The 15,820-nt window shown below is 58.8% G+C and overlaps 7 protein-coding genes across 7 annotated transcripts; 3 read left to right on the plus strand and 4 right to left on the minus strand.

The window, feature by feature from the left end:
* Positions 1-157: 157 nt before the first annotated feature.
* Positions 158-1,210, minus strand: PHYSODRAFT_353926 (hypothetical protein; the record flags this gene model as incomplete). The annotated part of the gene is made up of 1 exon (XM_009521174.1): positions 158-1,210. One exon carries the CDS (start codon positions 1,205-1,207, stop codon positions 290-292), a length of 918 nt encoding a protein of 305 aa, XP_009519469.1. The 3' UTR covers positions 158-289.
* A 434-nt stretch (positions 1,211-1,644) lies between these two features.
* PHYSODRAFT_253106 (hypothetical protein) lies at positions 1,645-4,445 on the plus strand (the record flags this gene model as incomplete). Its single annotated transcript, XM_009521175.1, has 3 exons — positions 1,645-1,676; positions 1,743-1,887; positions 1,971-4,445. The coding sequence occupies 3 exons, from the start codon at positions 1,645-1,647 to the stop codon at positions 4,443-4,445; spliced, it is 2,652 nt and encodes an 883-aa protein (XP_009519470.1).
* Positions 4,446-4,485: 40 nt separating this feature from the next.
* PHYSODRAFT_481765 (hypothetical protein) lies at positions 4,486-5,253 on the minus strand (the record flags this gene model as incomplete). The annotated part of the gene is made up of 1 exon (XM_009521176.1): positions 4,486-5,253. One exon carries the CDS (start codon positions 5,251-5,253, stop codon positions 4,486-4,488), a length of 768 nt encoding a protein of 255 aa, XP_009519471.1.
* A 105-nt stretch (positions 5,254-5,358) lies between these two features.
* On the minus strand, positions 5,359-8,004 carry PHYSODRAFT_296338 (hypothetical protein; the record flags this gene model as incomplete). The annotated part of the gene is made up of 1 exon (XM_009521177.1): positions 5,359-8,004. The coding sequence occupies one exon, from the start codon at positions 8,002-8,004 to the stop codon at positions 5,359-5,361; it is 2,646 nt and encodes an 881-aa protein (XP_009519472.1).
* A 122-nt stretch (positions 8,005-8,126) lies between these two features.
* On the plus strand, positions 8,127-10,004 carry PHYSODRAFT_485810 (hypothetical protein; the record flags this gene model as incomplete). The annotated part of the gene is made up of 9 exons (XM_009521178.1): positions 8,127-8,381; positions 8,465-8,612; positions 8,685-8,809; positions 8,952-9,083; positions 9,145-9,305; positions 9,370-9,418; positions 9,493-9,673; positions 9,752-9,801; positions 9,867-10,004. 9 exons carry the CDS (start codon positions 8,127-8,129, stop codon positions 10,002-10,004), a joined length of 1,239 nt encoding a protein of 412 aa, XP_009519473.1.
* Positions 10,005-10,151: 147 nt separating this feature from the next.
* On the plus strand, positions 10,152-10,850 carry PHYSODRAFT_556794 (hypothetical protein; the record flags this gene model as incomplete). Its single annotated transcript, XM_009521179.1, has 3 exons — positions 10,152-10,376; positions 10,439-10,583; positions 10,672-10,850. The coding sequence occupies exons 1-3, from the start codon at positions 10,221-10,223 to the stop codon at positions 10,848-10,850; spliced, it is 480 nt and encodes a 159-aa protein (XP_009519474.1). The 5' UTR covers positions 10,152-10,220.
* Positions 10,851-10,870: 20 nt separating this feature from the next.
* PHYSODRAFT_284872 (hypothetical protein) lies at positions 10,871-15,476 on the minus strand. Its single transcript, XM_009521180.1, has one exon. The coding sequence runs from the start codon at positions 15,061-15,063 to the stop codon at positions 13,501-13,503; it is 1,563 nt and encodes a 520-aa protein (XP_009519475.1). The 5' UTR covers positions 15,064-15,476; the 3' UTR covers positions 10,871-13,500.
* Positions 15,477-15,820: the final 344 nt, after the last annotated feature.

Here is a 15,820-nt window from a genome sequence, read left to right on the forward strand (position 1 = left end):
TCGGGTCTCAGCTCACAAACTCTGCACCGCCGCTCAGACTGCTTGTAATACTACCGGCCAAACCCCTTGAGACGCCATCGCCACTGGAGGAGGACCGGATTAAAATAGATCAATGCAACCGCCAGGAATCCGCATACGTTACAATCAAGACAGAACTAAACCAGAAGAATTCACCATATACTTTCATGACTCGATAGCTGCGCTATCTATTATCCTCAGGCGCTAGCGACTGCTGCACTTACTTCATCCAGCAGCCATTACCTGCAAGCGGGTCCACGTCGTTGACGACTTAGTTGCCACCACGCAGGCGCAGCACCAGGTGCAGCGTCGACTCCTTCTGGATGTTGTAGTCGCTCAGCGTGCGGCCGTCCTCCAGCTGCTTGCCGGCGAAGATCAGGCGCTGCTGGTCAGGCGGGATGCCTTCCTTGTCCTGGATCTTTTGCTTGACGTTGTCGATCGAGTCCGACGGCTCCACGTCCAGCGTGATCGTCTTGCCCGTCAGGGTCTTGACGAAGATCTGCATGCCACCACGCAGACGCAGCACCAGGTGCAGCGTCGACTCCTTCTGGATGTTGTAGTCGCTCAGCGTGCGGCCGTCCTCCAGCTGCTTGCCGGCGAAGATCAGGCGCTGCTGGTCAGGCGGGATGCCTTCCTTGTCCTGGATCTTTTGCTTGACGTTGTCGATCGAGTCCGACGGCTCCACGTCCAGCGTGATCGTCTTGCCCGTCAGGGTCTTGACGAAGATCTGCATGCCACCACGCAGACGCAGCACCAGGTGCAGCGTCGACTCCTTCTGGATGTTGTAGTCGCTCAGCGTGCGGCCGTCCTCCAGCTGCTTGCCGGCGAAGATCAGGCGCTGCTGGTCAGGCGGGATGCCTTCCTTGTCCTGGATCTTTTGCTTGACGTTGTCGATCGAGTCCGACGGCTCCACGTCCAGCGTGATCGTCTTGCCCGTCAGCGTCTTGACGAAGATCTGCATGCCACCACGCAGACGCAGCACCAGGTGCAGCGTCGACTCCTTCTGGATGTTGTAGTCGCTCAGCGTGCGGCCGTCCTCCAGCTGCTTGCCGGCGAAGATCAGGCGCTGCTGGTCAGGCGGGATGCCTTCCTTGTCCTGGATCTTTTGCTTGACGTTGTCGATCGAGTCCGACGGCTCCACGTCCAGCGTGATCGTCTTGCCCGTCAGGGTCTTGACGAAGATCTGCATCTAGGCTTGCGGGTTGTGTTGTGTTCTTGGGTTGCTTGTGCGGTTGCGATCCAAATGGAAAGTGACGCCTGGAAACACCTTGAGGATCCCGTCTGGGTAGGAAAAACTGTCGTGAGGTCCGCTACATTCTGGCAGCGTATTGCGGATATTTTCTTCGGGCAGGGATAGGGCCCTGTCCGCACCCTCGTTCTCAGGTACGATGCAACATACAAAAACCAAGTGTTTCGGCGAAGCCTCGGGTAGGTCCTACAGCTAGTGTGGGGGTCGAGGAGTGTGTGTCGGGTCGAGGACGACCTGCGAAAAAGAAACGGTCCCCTCGTCGCAGTGCGACGCATGTGAAGCCAACCCGGCGTCGCAGGATATCCTACCGCCGCGTGGTGTGTGGTGCCTGCCCGCCGCGTGGCTGGCCGGTATGGCTCTGTAGTGATGATAGCTAAATGCTGCAGCCTCTGGGCAGAGCAGAGCAGTTGTAAGCAAGCGTCGCTTCGGCCTGAAGTCGATCCTCCCAAGTTGCATATTATATTCCAGTCAATAGTCCCGCGCGAGCCAAAGAGCTACTTTCGCCGAGCATGGAGCGGATACTGCGCCGCGGGTCGTCCTCGGCCGCTGGCCGCGAGCCTGCGGCCGGCGACGGCGTCGCTCTGAAGCTGCCGCAGAACGTGGAAGACACGCTGGCCAAGGTGATGCGTTTGCTGTGGCTCCAGCGGCTGTGGACAGCCCAGTCCTCACCTCCGTATCCGTCACCATAACGTCCTGCATGTAGGTGCTGCCGTCGGAGGACGTGCTGGACCGGCCCGAGTTCGACGCGCGCGAGTTCATCAACCGCAACTTCCCGGACGAGCAGAGTCTGGGCGACATCGGGGACTTTGTGAGCCGCCTGCGCGTGCGCATGAAGGAGCTGGACGACTCGCTCTCGCAGGCGTCGCAGGACCAAAGCCTGGCGGCCCACCAGGCGCTCGTGGATCTCAAGGAGGCCAAGATGGCCACGCAGCAGCTCTTCCACAAGATCCACGATATCCGAGGCAAGGCGGAGCAGTCGGAGGTCATGGTGCAGGAGATCTGCCGCGACATCAAGCAGCTGGACTACGCCAAGCGGCACCTACAGACCACGCTCACCGCGCTCAAACGACTGCACATGCTGGTCAACGCGGTGGACCAGCTCGAGTTCATGTCCTCCCAGCGCAATTACAGAGAGGCCGCGTCGCTACTGGAAGCTGTGAACCAGCTCTTCTCGCACTTTGACGGCTACACGAGCGTCGGCAAGATCGTTGAGCTGCACAAGACTGTGCGTACGTTGCAGGAAGAGCTCGGGGGACAGATCTTCGCCGACTTCCGGTCCATTGGCCCCATGGAGTCTCTGGAGGAGAACTTCCCCTCTGAAGAAGAGCGGAAGGCAGTGTTTTCCAACCTCTCGGCGGCATGTGCTGTTGTGGATGCGCTGGGGAGGGCGACTCGAGAGAAGCTCATCCACGTGTTCTGTGACGAGCAGCTCATGTCCTATGAGAGGATGTATGGCGAGGGAGGCGAGTGTGCTGGGCTGCATCAGGCTGAAACGCGCTACACGTGGTTTTACAACTTGCTCAATTCCATCGACGATCGCTTGAATGCAGTGTTCCCAAAACACTGGCGCATGGCCCGACGAATGTGCATCCGCTTCTGTGAGTGCACGCGGACGCATTTGCTTGCACAGATTGGCGCACACACCCCGGATGAAATGGATGTGACGCTGCTACTCAAGTCTCTGCAGCGAACGCTAATGTTTGAACGTGACGCGGCCCAGCGGTTCGAAGGAGTGGTGGAAGGTGAAGAGCAGGAGGAGATGGAGCTGGACGAGAACGGGGAGGTGATTGATCCTCACTCCGCAGAAGGCATCAAGAGAAAGCATCGCCGCAAGAAGCGTGAGGCGGAACGCAAGGCACTGGAGGAAGAAATGGAGAAGAACGGCGAGCTCACTGGCGACAACAGTCAGAGTCTGCCGACAATCCGAGGAATGATCTCTCGCTCGTTTGACCCTTTCATGACGGCGTACGTCGCCCTGGAGCGCAAGAACATGGAGCAGATGATCAACGAAGTGATGAGTGCGGAGCTTGTGGATCGAAACGGCCAGCTGCCCGTGTTTTCAAGCTCAGTGAACATGTTCGCGTACATCCGGAACTCCATCAAGCGTTGCACGGCGCTGACGAACGGGCAGACGTTCTTCGATCTCCAGAACGAGTTCAAGCACTGCTTCCAGCTATACTCGCAGCGGCTCCTCGATAAGCTGCCTGCTGCTTCGACGGGAAACACCGGTGGTCTCGACTCCTCGAGCAGTAGTGCCATCAGCAAGGTAAAGCTTGGTGATAAACAGGAGGAAGAACTGTGCTTCGTGATCAACACGGCCGAGTACTGTGCGGAAACGCTGCCGTCGCTGGAGGAAGTCATCCGCGCCAAGATCGACAAGGCGTTCAGCGAAGCTATCGAGCTGTCACAGGAGATTGATACGTTCCACGATGTTGGCGCTACCGCGATGAAGTGCATCGTGGCTGGATTGGAGACGTCGCTGGATGACGAGCTCACCGCGCTCCACAAGGTGAATTGGCAGACGTGGGAAGCAGTAGGCGACGAGAGTCTGTACGTGACGCAGATGGGCGAGAAGCTCCGCGCGTTCGTGCCGGTGCTGCGCCAAATGCTGTCTGGGTTGTACTTCACCAACTTTTGCGATAAATTCGCGGCCTCGTTCGTGCCCAAGATCCTGCAGGCCGTGATGAAGTGCCGGAAGGTGAACCAGGTAGCGACCCAGCAGCTGCTGCTGGATGTGTACGCGCTGAAGACGCTCTTCCTGCAGTTGCCAGTGCTGACGAACGACGCGTTCCCGTCGTCGTCCTCATCGGCGAGCACGGCGACGATTCCGGCGCGCTACACCAAGTTCGTCACGAACGAGATCGCCAAGGTGGAGAGCGCGCTGAAGCTCATCGGGACCCCGAACGAGATGCTGGTTGAGAGCTTCAAGATCATGTGGCCCGAGGGCACGGCGGAGGACTTCCAGAGCATCATGAACATGAAGGGGCTCAAGAAGAGCGAGCAGGCCGGGTACCTCGAGACGTTGGGCATGCAGCGCAAGCCCGCGGGCAAGATCGCCGAGATGGAGGGCAAGATGAGCGACATGACCGAGAACTGGAAGAAGAACATGCAGAACCTGGCCAAAGTGCCGTTCACCTTCACCGGCGGCATGAACACGAACGCCCACAACCAAGGGTAGACAGCCACAAACTAACAGAGTAATGCATGTACTAAACCAACTAGAAGAAGTGTACTCTCCGGCGCCTGTAGGCTTGCCACGCCGTGAGGTGCGTGGTCGCCCCGGTCGTGTCCGTGATCACCGTCGTGATGGTGCCACCTCCCGCCGCGGGGCTAGTGGAGTCGTCGGTCATGGGGCAGTTGTTGTAGTCTGCAGGCTTGAGCGTCGCCTTGGACGTGATTCCTTCGTTGGAGGTGATCTTGACCTCCACATGCTCCAGGTCGATGGCGTCGGACGGAGAGACCTGGTAGAACGAGGTGACGCCGATGACTTCCCCCTCCACGCCGTTGATCTCCATGGCCTTGACGCCGTCCCGCGAGTTGGGCACCTGCAGCGCGAACCACTGCGGGTTGCTGCCCTCCTTCCAGCAGAACTTCTCCTGCTCGTCGGGGCACGGAGTGAAGTGCCACGAGATCTCCGAGATGCGCGGGTCCCCGCCCACGACCGTGTACCACAGCGCCGTGTTCAGGTCCAGGTTGCCGTAGCCGCACTCGTAGCACAAGTCGGCCACGAAGGCCGTGACGGTGCCGCTCTCGCCCGTGATGGACAAGCAGCGGCTGCAGCTGGACGACTCGTAGTACTGGTCGTAGTTCATGGCCACGAAGAGCGACGAGTTCAGGCCGTACGGCGCCATGCGCGCGCTGCAGCTCCCACCCAGCGCCGACTCGAGGCCGTACGTGGTGGCCTTGCCCGTGAAGACCTCCTTCCCGAGCGCCACCCACGCGAGCTGCAGCCACAGCAGCGCCAAAGCTGTCGGGGCGGCCCCCATTTACTTAAGCTTTTCGGTAAATGCGGTGTAGAGGACAGGCATCTGGACTTGGGATTGGGGAGCAGCTTGCGTTGATACCGAGAGCTTTATTCACGACCTACGTAGCTACACGAGCATGTAATGCTGGTCGGTGCCATTGGCACTGCCACTTGAGCTGCTAGTGGAGCCCGTTTTGGGCATGGCCATGCCCGAGAGGCTCGCGATGTCCTGCGCCGTTATCGTGCTCTGCATGCCAAGCGGCATGGCCATCGTTGCAGTGGGAAGAGGGATGCTACCCAAGTTGGCCCCCAGCGACGCTGCTGCTGCTGCTGCTACTGCTGCCGCGGGGGAGGAGGACGCGAGATCCACGTCCGGAGTCGCAGGTGTGCTACCCAACATGCTCCCGTCCGCAGTGGACGAGGCTGCGGACTGCAGAGAGTGAACGTCCACGAGCTCCACCTTCATCTTCTGCTTTGCATGCAAGATGCCTTCGAGCGAGAAGTCGATCATCGTCTGGCGATAGTCCGGTTTCTCCCAGTTGAGCCACGTCAGGTCCGCCGCTAGAGTGCCTGCCGACACGTCAGGGACCACCGAAGCCAGGCCGCCGACGAACTCTTGCAGCATGCGGAACCGGCCGTTGACGCAGGACCAGGCGAAGGACACATCTGTGTCTCGGTTGTGCTCCTTGAGCACCCCGCCGAGAATCGGCTCGCGACTCACAGCCAGCACGAACTCTTCGTACTCGCTCTGAATCGTCTTGATCTCCTCGTCGGAGAAAGTCTCGCGCAAGCGCGCCTCCTGCTCACAGAGGAGCTTCACGAACGCCTCCTGCCCCATTTCGCACACTTCGATAGGCATCACGACTGGCGGATTGACAAGCACGCCCACGTCTTCGGCGCAGTAGTGTCGTCCATCCTGAGCGATGGTGGCAACGCCAGCTATCAGATCCACCGCAAAGTGCGCCACAGACTTGGCGATGTGAAGCCGCTCAACTCCGCGAAGTGTGTCAAACATCTCAATAGCCAGCGGACCGCCCTCGTTCTGGATGAACTGCTGCGCGTTCTGGAAGGTCAGTTGGAAGGACCCTGCCGCGCAGGCTTCGTCCGGGTTTCGCGATTCCCACAAGTCCCGCCTAGCACCAACAACGTCCGCCATGATCAGCGCCAGCTTGCACAGTTCCTGAACTTGCTCGCTCACGCGGTTCGGACCTTTCTCCATGCTCAGCAACTTTTTCATAAAGTACGCGATCTCGGCCATCACGCGGTGGGCGACCGCTACGCAGACCCACCACGATGCAGAGGGCACAGAAGTCGGGAAAGCGGTCTGAAGTCGTTGAATGACGGCGAGTCGGTGTTCTATCAGCCACTTGAGCGCTGCCATCAACTTCTCGGCAAAGCCACGAGTACTGGAGAACGCAGTCGTGACGTCGGGGATGACTTCCGTGGCAAATGGGGACAACGGGCCCTCTTGATGGGAGCTCTGCTGGTCTTGGCGTAGTGTAGCCAGGACCGACACCAGCTCGTCATAAAAGGCTTTCTGGCAGAACGCGGCGACGCAGTTCTTCACCACGAGCTCCAGTTGGTGCACGCCGCACCAGATTAGATAGAACGCAGGCTTCGTCACAACCGTCGTGAGTCGAGCGGACAGCCCCTGCTGGCTGCCTGTTGTACCGGTATTGCGGCCTGTATTAACGCCGCCGTTGGTGGTCGTGCCGAGCAGTTTACCACGCCAATTTGAATCCATGATGTCGAGGAACTTCTCAAGGCGCTCCATCATCGACGGCGCTGGGTGCTGGTCGAACGAGGGCAGCGTCAGCAGGTGGAAGTCCTGCAACGCTCCGTTTTGCCATAGCCGCACGCGAATATCCAAGTACGACGTACCTTGGTGGACGGCCGCATCCGTGGCCAGCGCATACGCCCACGAGGAGCGCATCATCAGCGCGATCTTCTGCAGATTACTCGCAATCACTGCACGGACGTAGCCCGCCACTCTGTGCTCTGAGCAACCGCCGTAGTACGCCATCTTGGTCTCCTCCTTGGTGCACTGCACCATGCGAGAGGTCAAGCGGTAGGACGCGCCACAGGCCACGAACTTGATGGCTAGGTCGTACAGCCGCTGGTTCTTGAGGAGAATGTCGTAGTTCTCCGCCCCCTCCTTGCGGCGGAAGACGTCCAGCGCCTGCTCCTTCGAGAGTCCGTCCTCGTCGCAGGCGTTGAAGAACATGTCGCCCACGAGCTCTTCCACCACGCGCTTCTCGATCTCCGAGGCCGGCAGCCGAACGGGACCCACACGCTGCACGGGTGGCGCCCCCGTCCCCGCTACACCCGACGCCGGGCTGGCCCCGGGGGCGCAGCTGCTGACGGCAGTGCCCGCCTGGGCGCTGATGATCTGCTGCTGCGCCATCGCGAGCGAGTTGATGGTGGCCTCCTCGATGTGCGCGGCGAAGAACTTCTCCTTCTCGGGGCTGGACGACTGCTCGTACTCGGCCCACTTGTGCTTGTGGTTGATCTCCAGGTGCGACAGGTAGTGGTCGGCGCGGAAGGGCTGCCGGAAGTACTTGATGTTGGCCGTGGCGCGGCGCTTGCGGGTGGCGTCCGCCGCCGACTCCTTGCCGAACGCCACGCAGAACTTGCACATGACGGACTCCACCACGCTCGTCTTGGCGTTGCGGCTGCACACCGACAGGCCGTACTTGAGCGTGTGCTTCTCATTGAACTTGACGCCGCGGTCCTTGTGCTTCTTGGGCTTGTCGCCGCCGCCTCGCACCCCCATGGCGGGTAGGTCGCTTGTTTTGGGCAATAATGGATGGCCTGTTTTGGGCACTTCTATCCCCTGCTAAGTACGAATTGAGTACTCGATGGGTTTCGTCGAGCACTTTGAAGTGAGCGATACGAATGACGCCGAATTATCGCGGCTGGTTCTGGTCGCTGGCGGCCGTGGCGGGCACCGCGACGGCGGCGGTGGTCGTCTACAAGTTCGCGACGAGGAGTGCGCGTGACCATGGGGAGGGTGAAGCGCGCGCAACCGCAGAGAGGGACGAAGGAGAGGACGTGGACTACGAGTGGCAGTCCGAGGAGGAGGTGGAGGATGCGGAGGTGGAACAACCGAACGAGCAGCAGATGCTCGCGGTTGACAGAGGGCGGAACATGGTTGGGAGCTGGATGTGGTGATTTTGCTAGAGTATTGTGTTCTTTTGCTAACTCGGAACTGCTGCGTTGTTGTGGCGATGCAGCTACTGGCCGCGTTCGGACTTATGCTGATGGTGCTGGTGACTGTCGTGTCGCTCGTCATCACGTGGAACATCGAGGACGAGGAGATCTCTTTTGTGGAGCTGCCGATGTTCCAGCCTCTTATGTGGGTTGCCGTCGGAATCTTTACAGGTACTAGATCTGGTATTGAAGACGTGGATGCAGAAGAAACACTAACGCGCCGTGTTTGATGTTGAACCATAGCAGCCAGTATGGAACTTTTTACGCGCTCATCGAGGCTGAATCAAGAGGTACCAGTTCTTGAGGAGAAGGCGGTGTTCCCGCATGATGCAAGAGACTTCGAGCTTATTCAGCAGCATGAAGGTGAGGTTTGCACAGCTTGGTATAGCATACTACACCGCTAATTATTTCTGTTCCGGTCAAATAGGCTCAAACGCATCTGCAGTTGCCAAGTCTGGCGGCCAGCAAGCACCACGACCGGCGCGTGCTGCAGTCAGCGAGGACGAGGAGAAGAGCGGCATTCCTGGAGACATCGAGGCGATTATCAAGCGAGCCGACGATCTGTTTGACCAGGGACTGCACGCCCAGACGCGAGAGTATCTGAAAGTAGAGTTGCCGAAACACCCTCCCAGCGTCGAGATGGTGCGTACGAGTATGAACATCCTTTCTAGTTTGCGGGACTCCATCTGACCACAATATACAGCTCTGGCGCTTAGCCCGCGCATGCAATTACCTGGTTGACGAGAAGAGCAACCCCGACGAGAAGAAGGCTCTGGCATTTGAAGGCCTCGCTGACGCAGAGAAGGCGTATGCTCTCAACAGTGATTCAGCAGCCTCCAACAAGTGGATGGCCATCATGACCAGGTAAATTCTCCATACAAAAACACCATATTGAAAGGTTGCTGATCGCTGCGCGGTTTGGGAACAGCACGGTGGGGAACTTCCGCGACTTGAAGGAGAAGATCGCGGGCGCCTACGTCATTCGGGTAAGCGGGCACTAGCAAGATGTCTAGCGATAACGGGATGCCTAATACTATCTTGCTTTTCGTAGGACCACATTCAACGAGCTATCGAGCTGGACCCGACTGATGCCATATCCCACAACATCCTGGGCCAGTGGTGCTTGGCCTTTGCTGACATGACTTGGATCGAGAAGCGTGCTGCTGCTGCACTTTTTGGCACGCCCCCTACTGCGACGTACGAGGAGGCTGTGCAGCACTTCGAGGCAGCAGGTAAGCTAAAGTTGATGCGATCTGACCGGTGTTTCTTGCGCTCATATATGTAATGGTGATCTTGGTGTTGAGGTTCAGAGAAAATCAGCCCCGGGTTCTGGAAAAAGAACGTATTTCTCCTGGCACAGGTAATGTTGTGTTATGCAAGTGAGTGTGTGTGTCCAGTGCTCAGTTCATTCATCCTGTGTTGCAGACTTATATGAAAATGAAGCGGACCAAGGAGGCTGCGACTTGGGTGCTGGAGGCGAAGGCCGTGCCGGTGAAGACGAAGGAGGACGAAGAGGTCGCTCAGGACATCGCAGCGCTCATGAAGCAGCTCAAGTTGGCCTGAAGCGGTTGCTACAGTACTTACGGAAGTTGAAGCAAGCGCACCGTATGTAGAGCGTAGCGCTCGTCTCGCAACATTCCCTTTTGTAGGGTAAACTATCAATCATCATAAATGCAACTGAACTGCTAATTTTCAGTGTAGAAGCTGGCACTCACACGGCACGCAGGCACGCAGCACTTGGCAGCAGTCGGGAACCAGAGCTGCAAGAAGGAGAAGGACATGGGCGTCGATTTTGGGTCTAACAGCGCAGCGACCATGAAGCAGAGGGCGGTGGCAAAGCAGCCAGATGCTGGTAGCGCTGCGGCGGAGCCTCCTGTGAAGCCCTCGCCGTCCAAGCCGTCCCTACTGTCCATCGTGGCAGGGGACGCGTCGCTGGTACGTTCAATTGTCCGAGCTGCTGCGTGAGAGGAGGCTGACGTGGTGTTGACATGCTGCAGTTGATGGCGGCGTCTGGCGTCTGCACTGTGGCTCTGTCGGGGCTAGTGTCGCTCACGATGGTGGCTCTGGACGACAACTTGACGTCTGTGACCGAACTGCGCCTGTTCTCGACCTCCATGGTCACGGGCTCCGTGCTGTTCGTTGGTGCGTTGCGTTGCCGATCCCTTTGTGTGTGTTGTTTGAGATGTAGCGTTGGAGACTGAGACCTGTAGATGTGTTCTTGTGCGTGCAGTTGGTGTGCTGAATGGCATGTTGAGATACTCGAATCGGAAGGCCAACGCTGCCCCCGGAGAGATCGTCCTGCCCCCTGGCCATCCTCCTATTTCACCCGACAAGCTAGCAGAGATGGTCGAGCTGGACGAGAACGGAAATCCCAAGAAGCGCATCAGTCGCTGCCCGCTGGGGTTCTAGGAGGCAATGGAATGAATGGAGCAACCGCTTGTACTTAACGAGTTCACTTATTTTCTACGACTCGTGCGGCGAGCTCGGCGTGCCTCGCGCTTCTTTTCCTGCAGCGAGAGTTTCAATGCTTCCAGCAAATCTCTGTTCACGCCAACAAGGACGATGAGAGTAAGTACCATCAGTCACACCTAAAAAAGTATCTTCACAAACTTACGGGTCATCTTCATCGTAGAGGTCGTCGTGGTCGTCAAAGTCGTGAGGAGCTCGACCAGCACGTCGTGGACTCGGAGCGTCTTCGTGCCCTGGCTGTCGGTGACGAATCTCGTTCTACAGCACAGCACATAAGCGGCGTATCATATCATTAGCCCCTCCACAACTGGCGCCATTGAAGCCAGGACTCCTGGCCCACGAGCTGTTTGTTCCGTACCTCAAACTGCTCAGCTGAGAGTGATCCCAGCATCCGCTGAGCCCCGCGGTTGAAGACCGAGTATGCGCTCATGCCGCTCGCGCGCTCTTCCCCTCCGACAAGGAGGTGGTAGCATAACGCCGCGAAACCCGAGAGAATCACGTACGCTACGGCAAACTCGGGCTCGTTCTGGTGGATGTACACCAATCCCCTGACCCAAATTGCAAGCACCAGCGAGTAAAAGGCTAGCGAGCGCCAGTGCGGGCGGAGCGCGAGCACGGCGTTCTGCAGTGCCTCCTTCGACAGCAGCTCCTCCAGCTTGCGGCGGATCTGAGCGCGCGTGTCGCGGTTCACGCGCAGCACTGGAGGGATGAAAGGCACCAGCCAGTCCAGGGGGCCCTGGTCGGCGGCGCGTGCGCGTCGTAGGGGCGGCGCATTCGCCATGCCTACTAACGGAGCTCCTCGCATCCGGGCTTGTTTGTATTCTTTCAGATCTCTGAATGTAGAACCCTTCTAAAAAACCTCCTAAAACATGCGTTGTTGACGAAGTAAGAATGTGTATGCAGACTGCCGTTCACTGCCACTAGCCTTTCCTTATGCAGACGCCTGCGTGCTCAGAACCTGCATGCAGGTCTTGGTGAACTGCTCGACCGGGACGGCGACTGGCAGCTCTTCTTCGTGCGTGAGGAACCACGCGATGAGGTCGCGGTAGTGGCTGGGGAAGAGCGTCTGCATGTGGGCTCGAGTCTCATCGAGTCGAAGTTGCGCGGTCAGAAACCCGCGTGCAAGGTGCGCGCCCTGCGCTTCGAGCTTGTCCTTGTGCTGCATGCGCTGCAGCGCCACCAGACGCTTGTAGAGCTGCAGCACCAGCTGCTTCTTGGTTTTTTCACGCCGCAAGTCGAACCGGTGCAGCGCCGCCTTCCTCTCCAGCGCGTCCAGCTGCTCGTCCTTCTGAAGAGTCTGCATGAGGAACTCGAACGGGTCCAGCGGCTGGGTCTCCAGTAGCCGAGCCAGCAGAATGTGCAGCATCTCCTGCACCTGGTGGCCCTCGGCGTACGAGCGCATGGCGTCCAGCACCTCGCTCGGGGGCGGGCCGTCGCCGGGCAGATTCGAGTCGCGCTGCCGAATCACCCTCGAGAGCGGCATCCTGACGCCTTGGAATTTGCTCAAGTGTATGCTCCGAAGCGACACTATTTAACGTAACGGCAGCACTACCATGTCAGTGGTTTACCAGCCTGCGCTCGCGTACGAAGAGAGCCTGTGCAAACAACTTCAACAAGAAGTGCGCCATGCTGCTCGGGTATTGGTGTCATTTATGCTTCCCAGCCCCTGATGTCGTCCTCGAACCACATGGCGGTTGCCCCCAACCACCTTCATCTCCCTCTTGAGCTCATGCTGACTGACTCTGCCTCTAGTTCTCTCCTGCTCCTGCACTGCACCCCTCCCTCACATCCTTCTTTGCGCGCTCGAGTACGTTCAGCTCCAGCCTTGCACTCGCGCTTCAGCCTCTCGATACAGGACTCGATACAGCCAGCATGAGCTACGGAGGCAACGTTGAGGGCTACCTGCTCAAGATAGACGGCGAAGATGTCCGTATTGTCTACTGCATCCTCGACGAGGGCGTGCTGCAGTACTTTTCGCGCATGGGTGGCGAGTTGCTCGGGGCTGTGGCTCTATCGGGGTCCAAGGTCGACGTGTTCCTGCTCCCTTCGTCGGACGAGATCGGCCAGATACCCAACCAGTTCCGCGTCGATGCCCAACCGCGAACTCCGTCCGTGCGCCGTCGTGGCTCCCCGCAGCCTGTGGAAGCAGACAAGTTGGTATCGATCACCTTCGCGGGGTCAACTCGAGAAGTTACCGACCAGTGGGCCGTCTCAATCCTCAACTGGAATCGCTACAGCTGGGAGGACGGTCAAATGGTATGCAGCTCCAAGAACGAGTTCCACAGCCTCCAGAAGCTTATCGACATGAGGATGAAGACCCCGACCGACAAGACGCCGGATCCTGTTGTGCCGGTGGGAGTAAGCCCCGCCGTGCTTCCTTTATAGAAGGGCAATTAATACCTTAGCATCCGTGTTGTCGTGGACGTAAAATCAATAGACGCGTTGTGAGTGAGGCTGTAACCCTGGTACTTGTGTACTTCCAAGTTTACTATCACGTTTCTTGAAATTTGGGCTCAACTCAGGAGGTTGGATATACTTCTGCATGGATAACTACGTTGTACAACAAACTAATCTATCGCGGTAAAATAACTCACGGCACAGGCGTAGCTTGCGGGATCGCAGTTTCAGACACCAACGTGGCAGGCGCTTCCTCAGTCGTAGCCGCCGTAGGAGACGCCTTCTGGGGCTCATCGCTGTTCCCGGACGCGGCTGCTGCCGCTGCCTCCTCCGCCGCCATCTCTGCAAGACGCGCCTTCGTGATAAACCGACCGTCCTCCCCACGCTTGCGGTTTTTGGCAATGCTGTGCCGCACGGGGTACGACGGCTTGTTGGACCAGTTGCGGTTCTCGCGCTTCTTCAACCACTTGGCAATTTTCTCCTTCTTCTCCTCCTTGGAGCACGGCGGGGGGTACGAAGGCATCGGCGGAGCGGTCGTCCACTTACCACCAGGCCCGGCGCGGAGCTGGGCCTTACCATATCCATAGCCCGCAGCGTAGTAATTGTAGCCCATATCCGGTTGCATACTGCCGTAAGCGTACCTATTCATGGCGTACTGCTGCTGCTGATACGGGTTATAAACACCGTTGGCACCAGACATGTACGGGTTCATGGCGTACTGAGTCTGTTCTCCGGCGTAGATAACGTTAGCAGGGTAGGATCCTTGGTTCATCGCATACCCTTGCTGCATCCCGTAGCCATTCATGCCCATTTGTGCCGATGCCGCCGGAGAAACGGCAGGCTGCGTCATCCCCATCATGTTGTGGACGGGAGACGACTCGAATCCACGCTTCAAGTAGGTTGCGCGGTCCCGAAGCGGCAGGTTGATCTGTGGAGCAGCGGTGCCGTACATGTTGTTGGTTGGTGATACTTGGGGCTGGGAATACTGCTGCTGCATGACCGTCGGTTGCTGGTAGCCCGACGAAACAGGCATTGAAGTAGGGTATCCGTTGCTGGTTGAGAGGTGGCCGCCTGTTGGGGTGACCATGTTCGCAGAGACCGAGTACTGGTTCATCGCCATAGGAGAGCTCTGCGGGTAGCTGACAGCGTTCATCGGCGTAGACTGGTTGTTCGTCTGGTACGCGTACGAATTGGCCGAGGGGGTCAACGCTGCAGGGGCGGTGTTGAAGCGCCCCGAGTTGTTGATGTTCTGCAGTGGAATAGGCTCCGACTTGGCAGCGGGCGGGGTTGTGTTGAAGTTGAGCGCGATATCGTTCACAAAACTCTCCGACAGCCAGTCTCCAGTGTTGCGCTTCGAGGACGGGTTCTGCATCTCCTTGAGCAGGAGGTCCTTCACGGCTTGGAAGTCGCCCGTGTTGTTGTATTTGTCCAGCGCCTCTTGCAGCTGCGGCGAGTCGCTGTTGAGCAGCAGGTCCTTCAGGTGGCCTCGGTCATCGTTGGAGATGATTCCCTTGTCGCCGAGCGACTTGATCGCCGCCATCTTGCCCGAGATACTGCGGTAGCGTTTGTTCCCCTTCTTACCGCTGGACATCAAGCTGCCCGACGGGGCGCCGCCGCCCAGTCCGCCTCTAGGAGGGCCACCCATGCCCCCCGACGGTGCAACACTGCTGGACGGAGCTGTATTTTGGGTATTGGCGTAAGGTGAGATGGTAGGCTGCGGTGGGGCGTTGCTGGCGCTCGGAGTAGACAGCGTCATGGGCCTCGCCGACGATCCATTGACTGCAGCAGTTGTTGTGGCAACAGCCTCGGGCGCAGGATTCGATGTAGACGCTTGCCTCTCGCTGGGCTGCTGGTAGTCTTCGCCCTGGAGACACACGACGAAGCGGTCGTTCTCGCGGACGCCGAAGCGCAGCGAGCGGGCGTTGAGCTGTCGGATCAGCGAGCAACGAACGGTTAGACCTCGATCAACAAGGGGTCCAATAGAGGTTGAAGCGGCGACGCACCTCGGCGGCGATGCCCGTGGTCTCCGTGGGCAGCAGGAAGAGCCGCGCCTTGGGGGTCGTCACGCCGTCCTCGTACTCGCCCTGCTTGCCCACGGCCGCCACCATGGCGGTGATGGCGTCCTTCCACTTGATCGGCGGCGGCGGCAGCTCCAGCACCTCGTCGTCGGTCTCGCGCTGCGTGGCGCCGTCGTACAGCCGCACAAACACGCGTGTGCTCATGGCTGCAGCGGCAACGGGGGGGGGGGGGGCGACCGGACACGTACCAAGTTCCTCGCAAGAGCGGAAATGTGGCGTTTGAGTTCTGTGCGGCGGCACTTCGTATAGAGCGGGAGCTTCGAGCCCACAAATTCTCCCCTAACCCCCCTCACCGAAGCGCCCCTATTCGGCCAATCAAACGTTTTAGCCATCTCGCCGGACAAAAAGGCAAGTGAAGCCCGGACAAGTCAGGAAAATCAAGCGCATGACTGTCCACGCATCGCGCGCCGCCAGCGCGCTCCTCGACTACGCGCT

The sequence above is a fragment of the Phytophthora sojae genome (genome assembly GCF_000149755.1).
Source record: "Phytophthora sojae unplaced genomic scaffold PHYSOscaffold_2, whole genome shotgun sequence".
NCBI classification, from domain to species: Eukaryota; Oomycota; class Peronosporomycetes; order Peronosporales; family Peronosporaceae; genus Phytophthora; species Phytophthora sojae.

Bases quoted from the DNA above. Each gene is read 5' to 3' on its own strand.
- PHYSODRAFT_284872 (XM_009521180.1), bottom strand. From the start codon at position 15,063: ATGACGCTGTCTACTCCGAGCGCCAGCAACGCCCCACCGCAGCCTACC.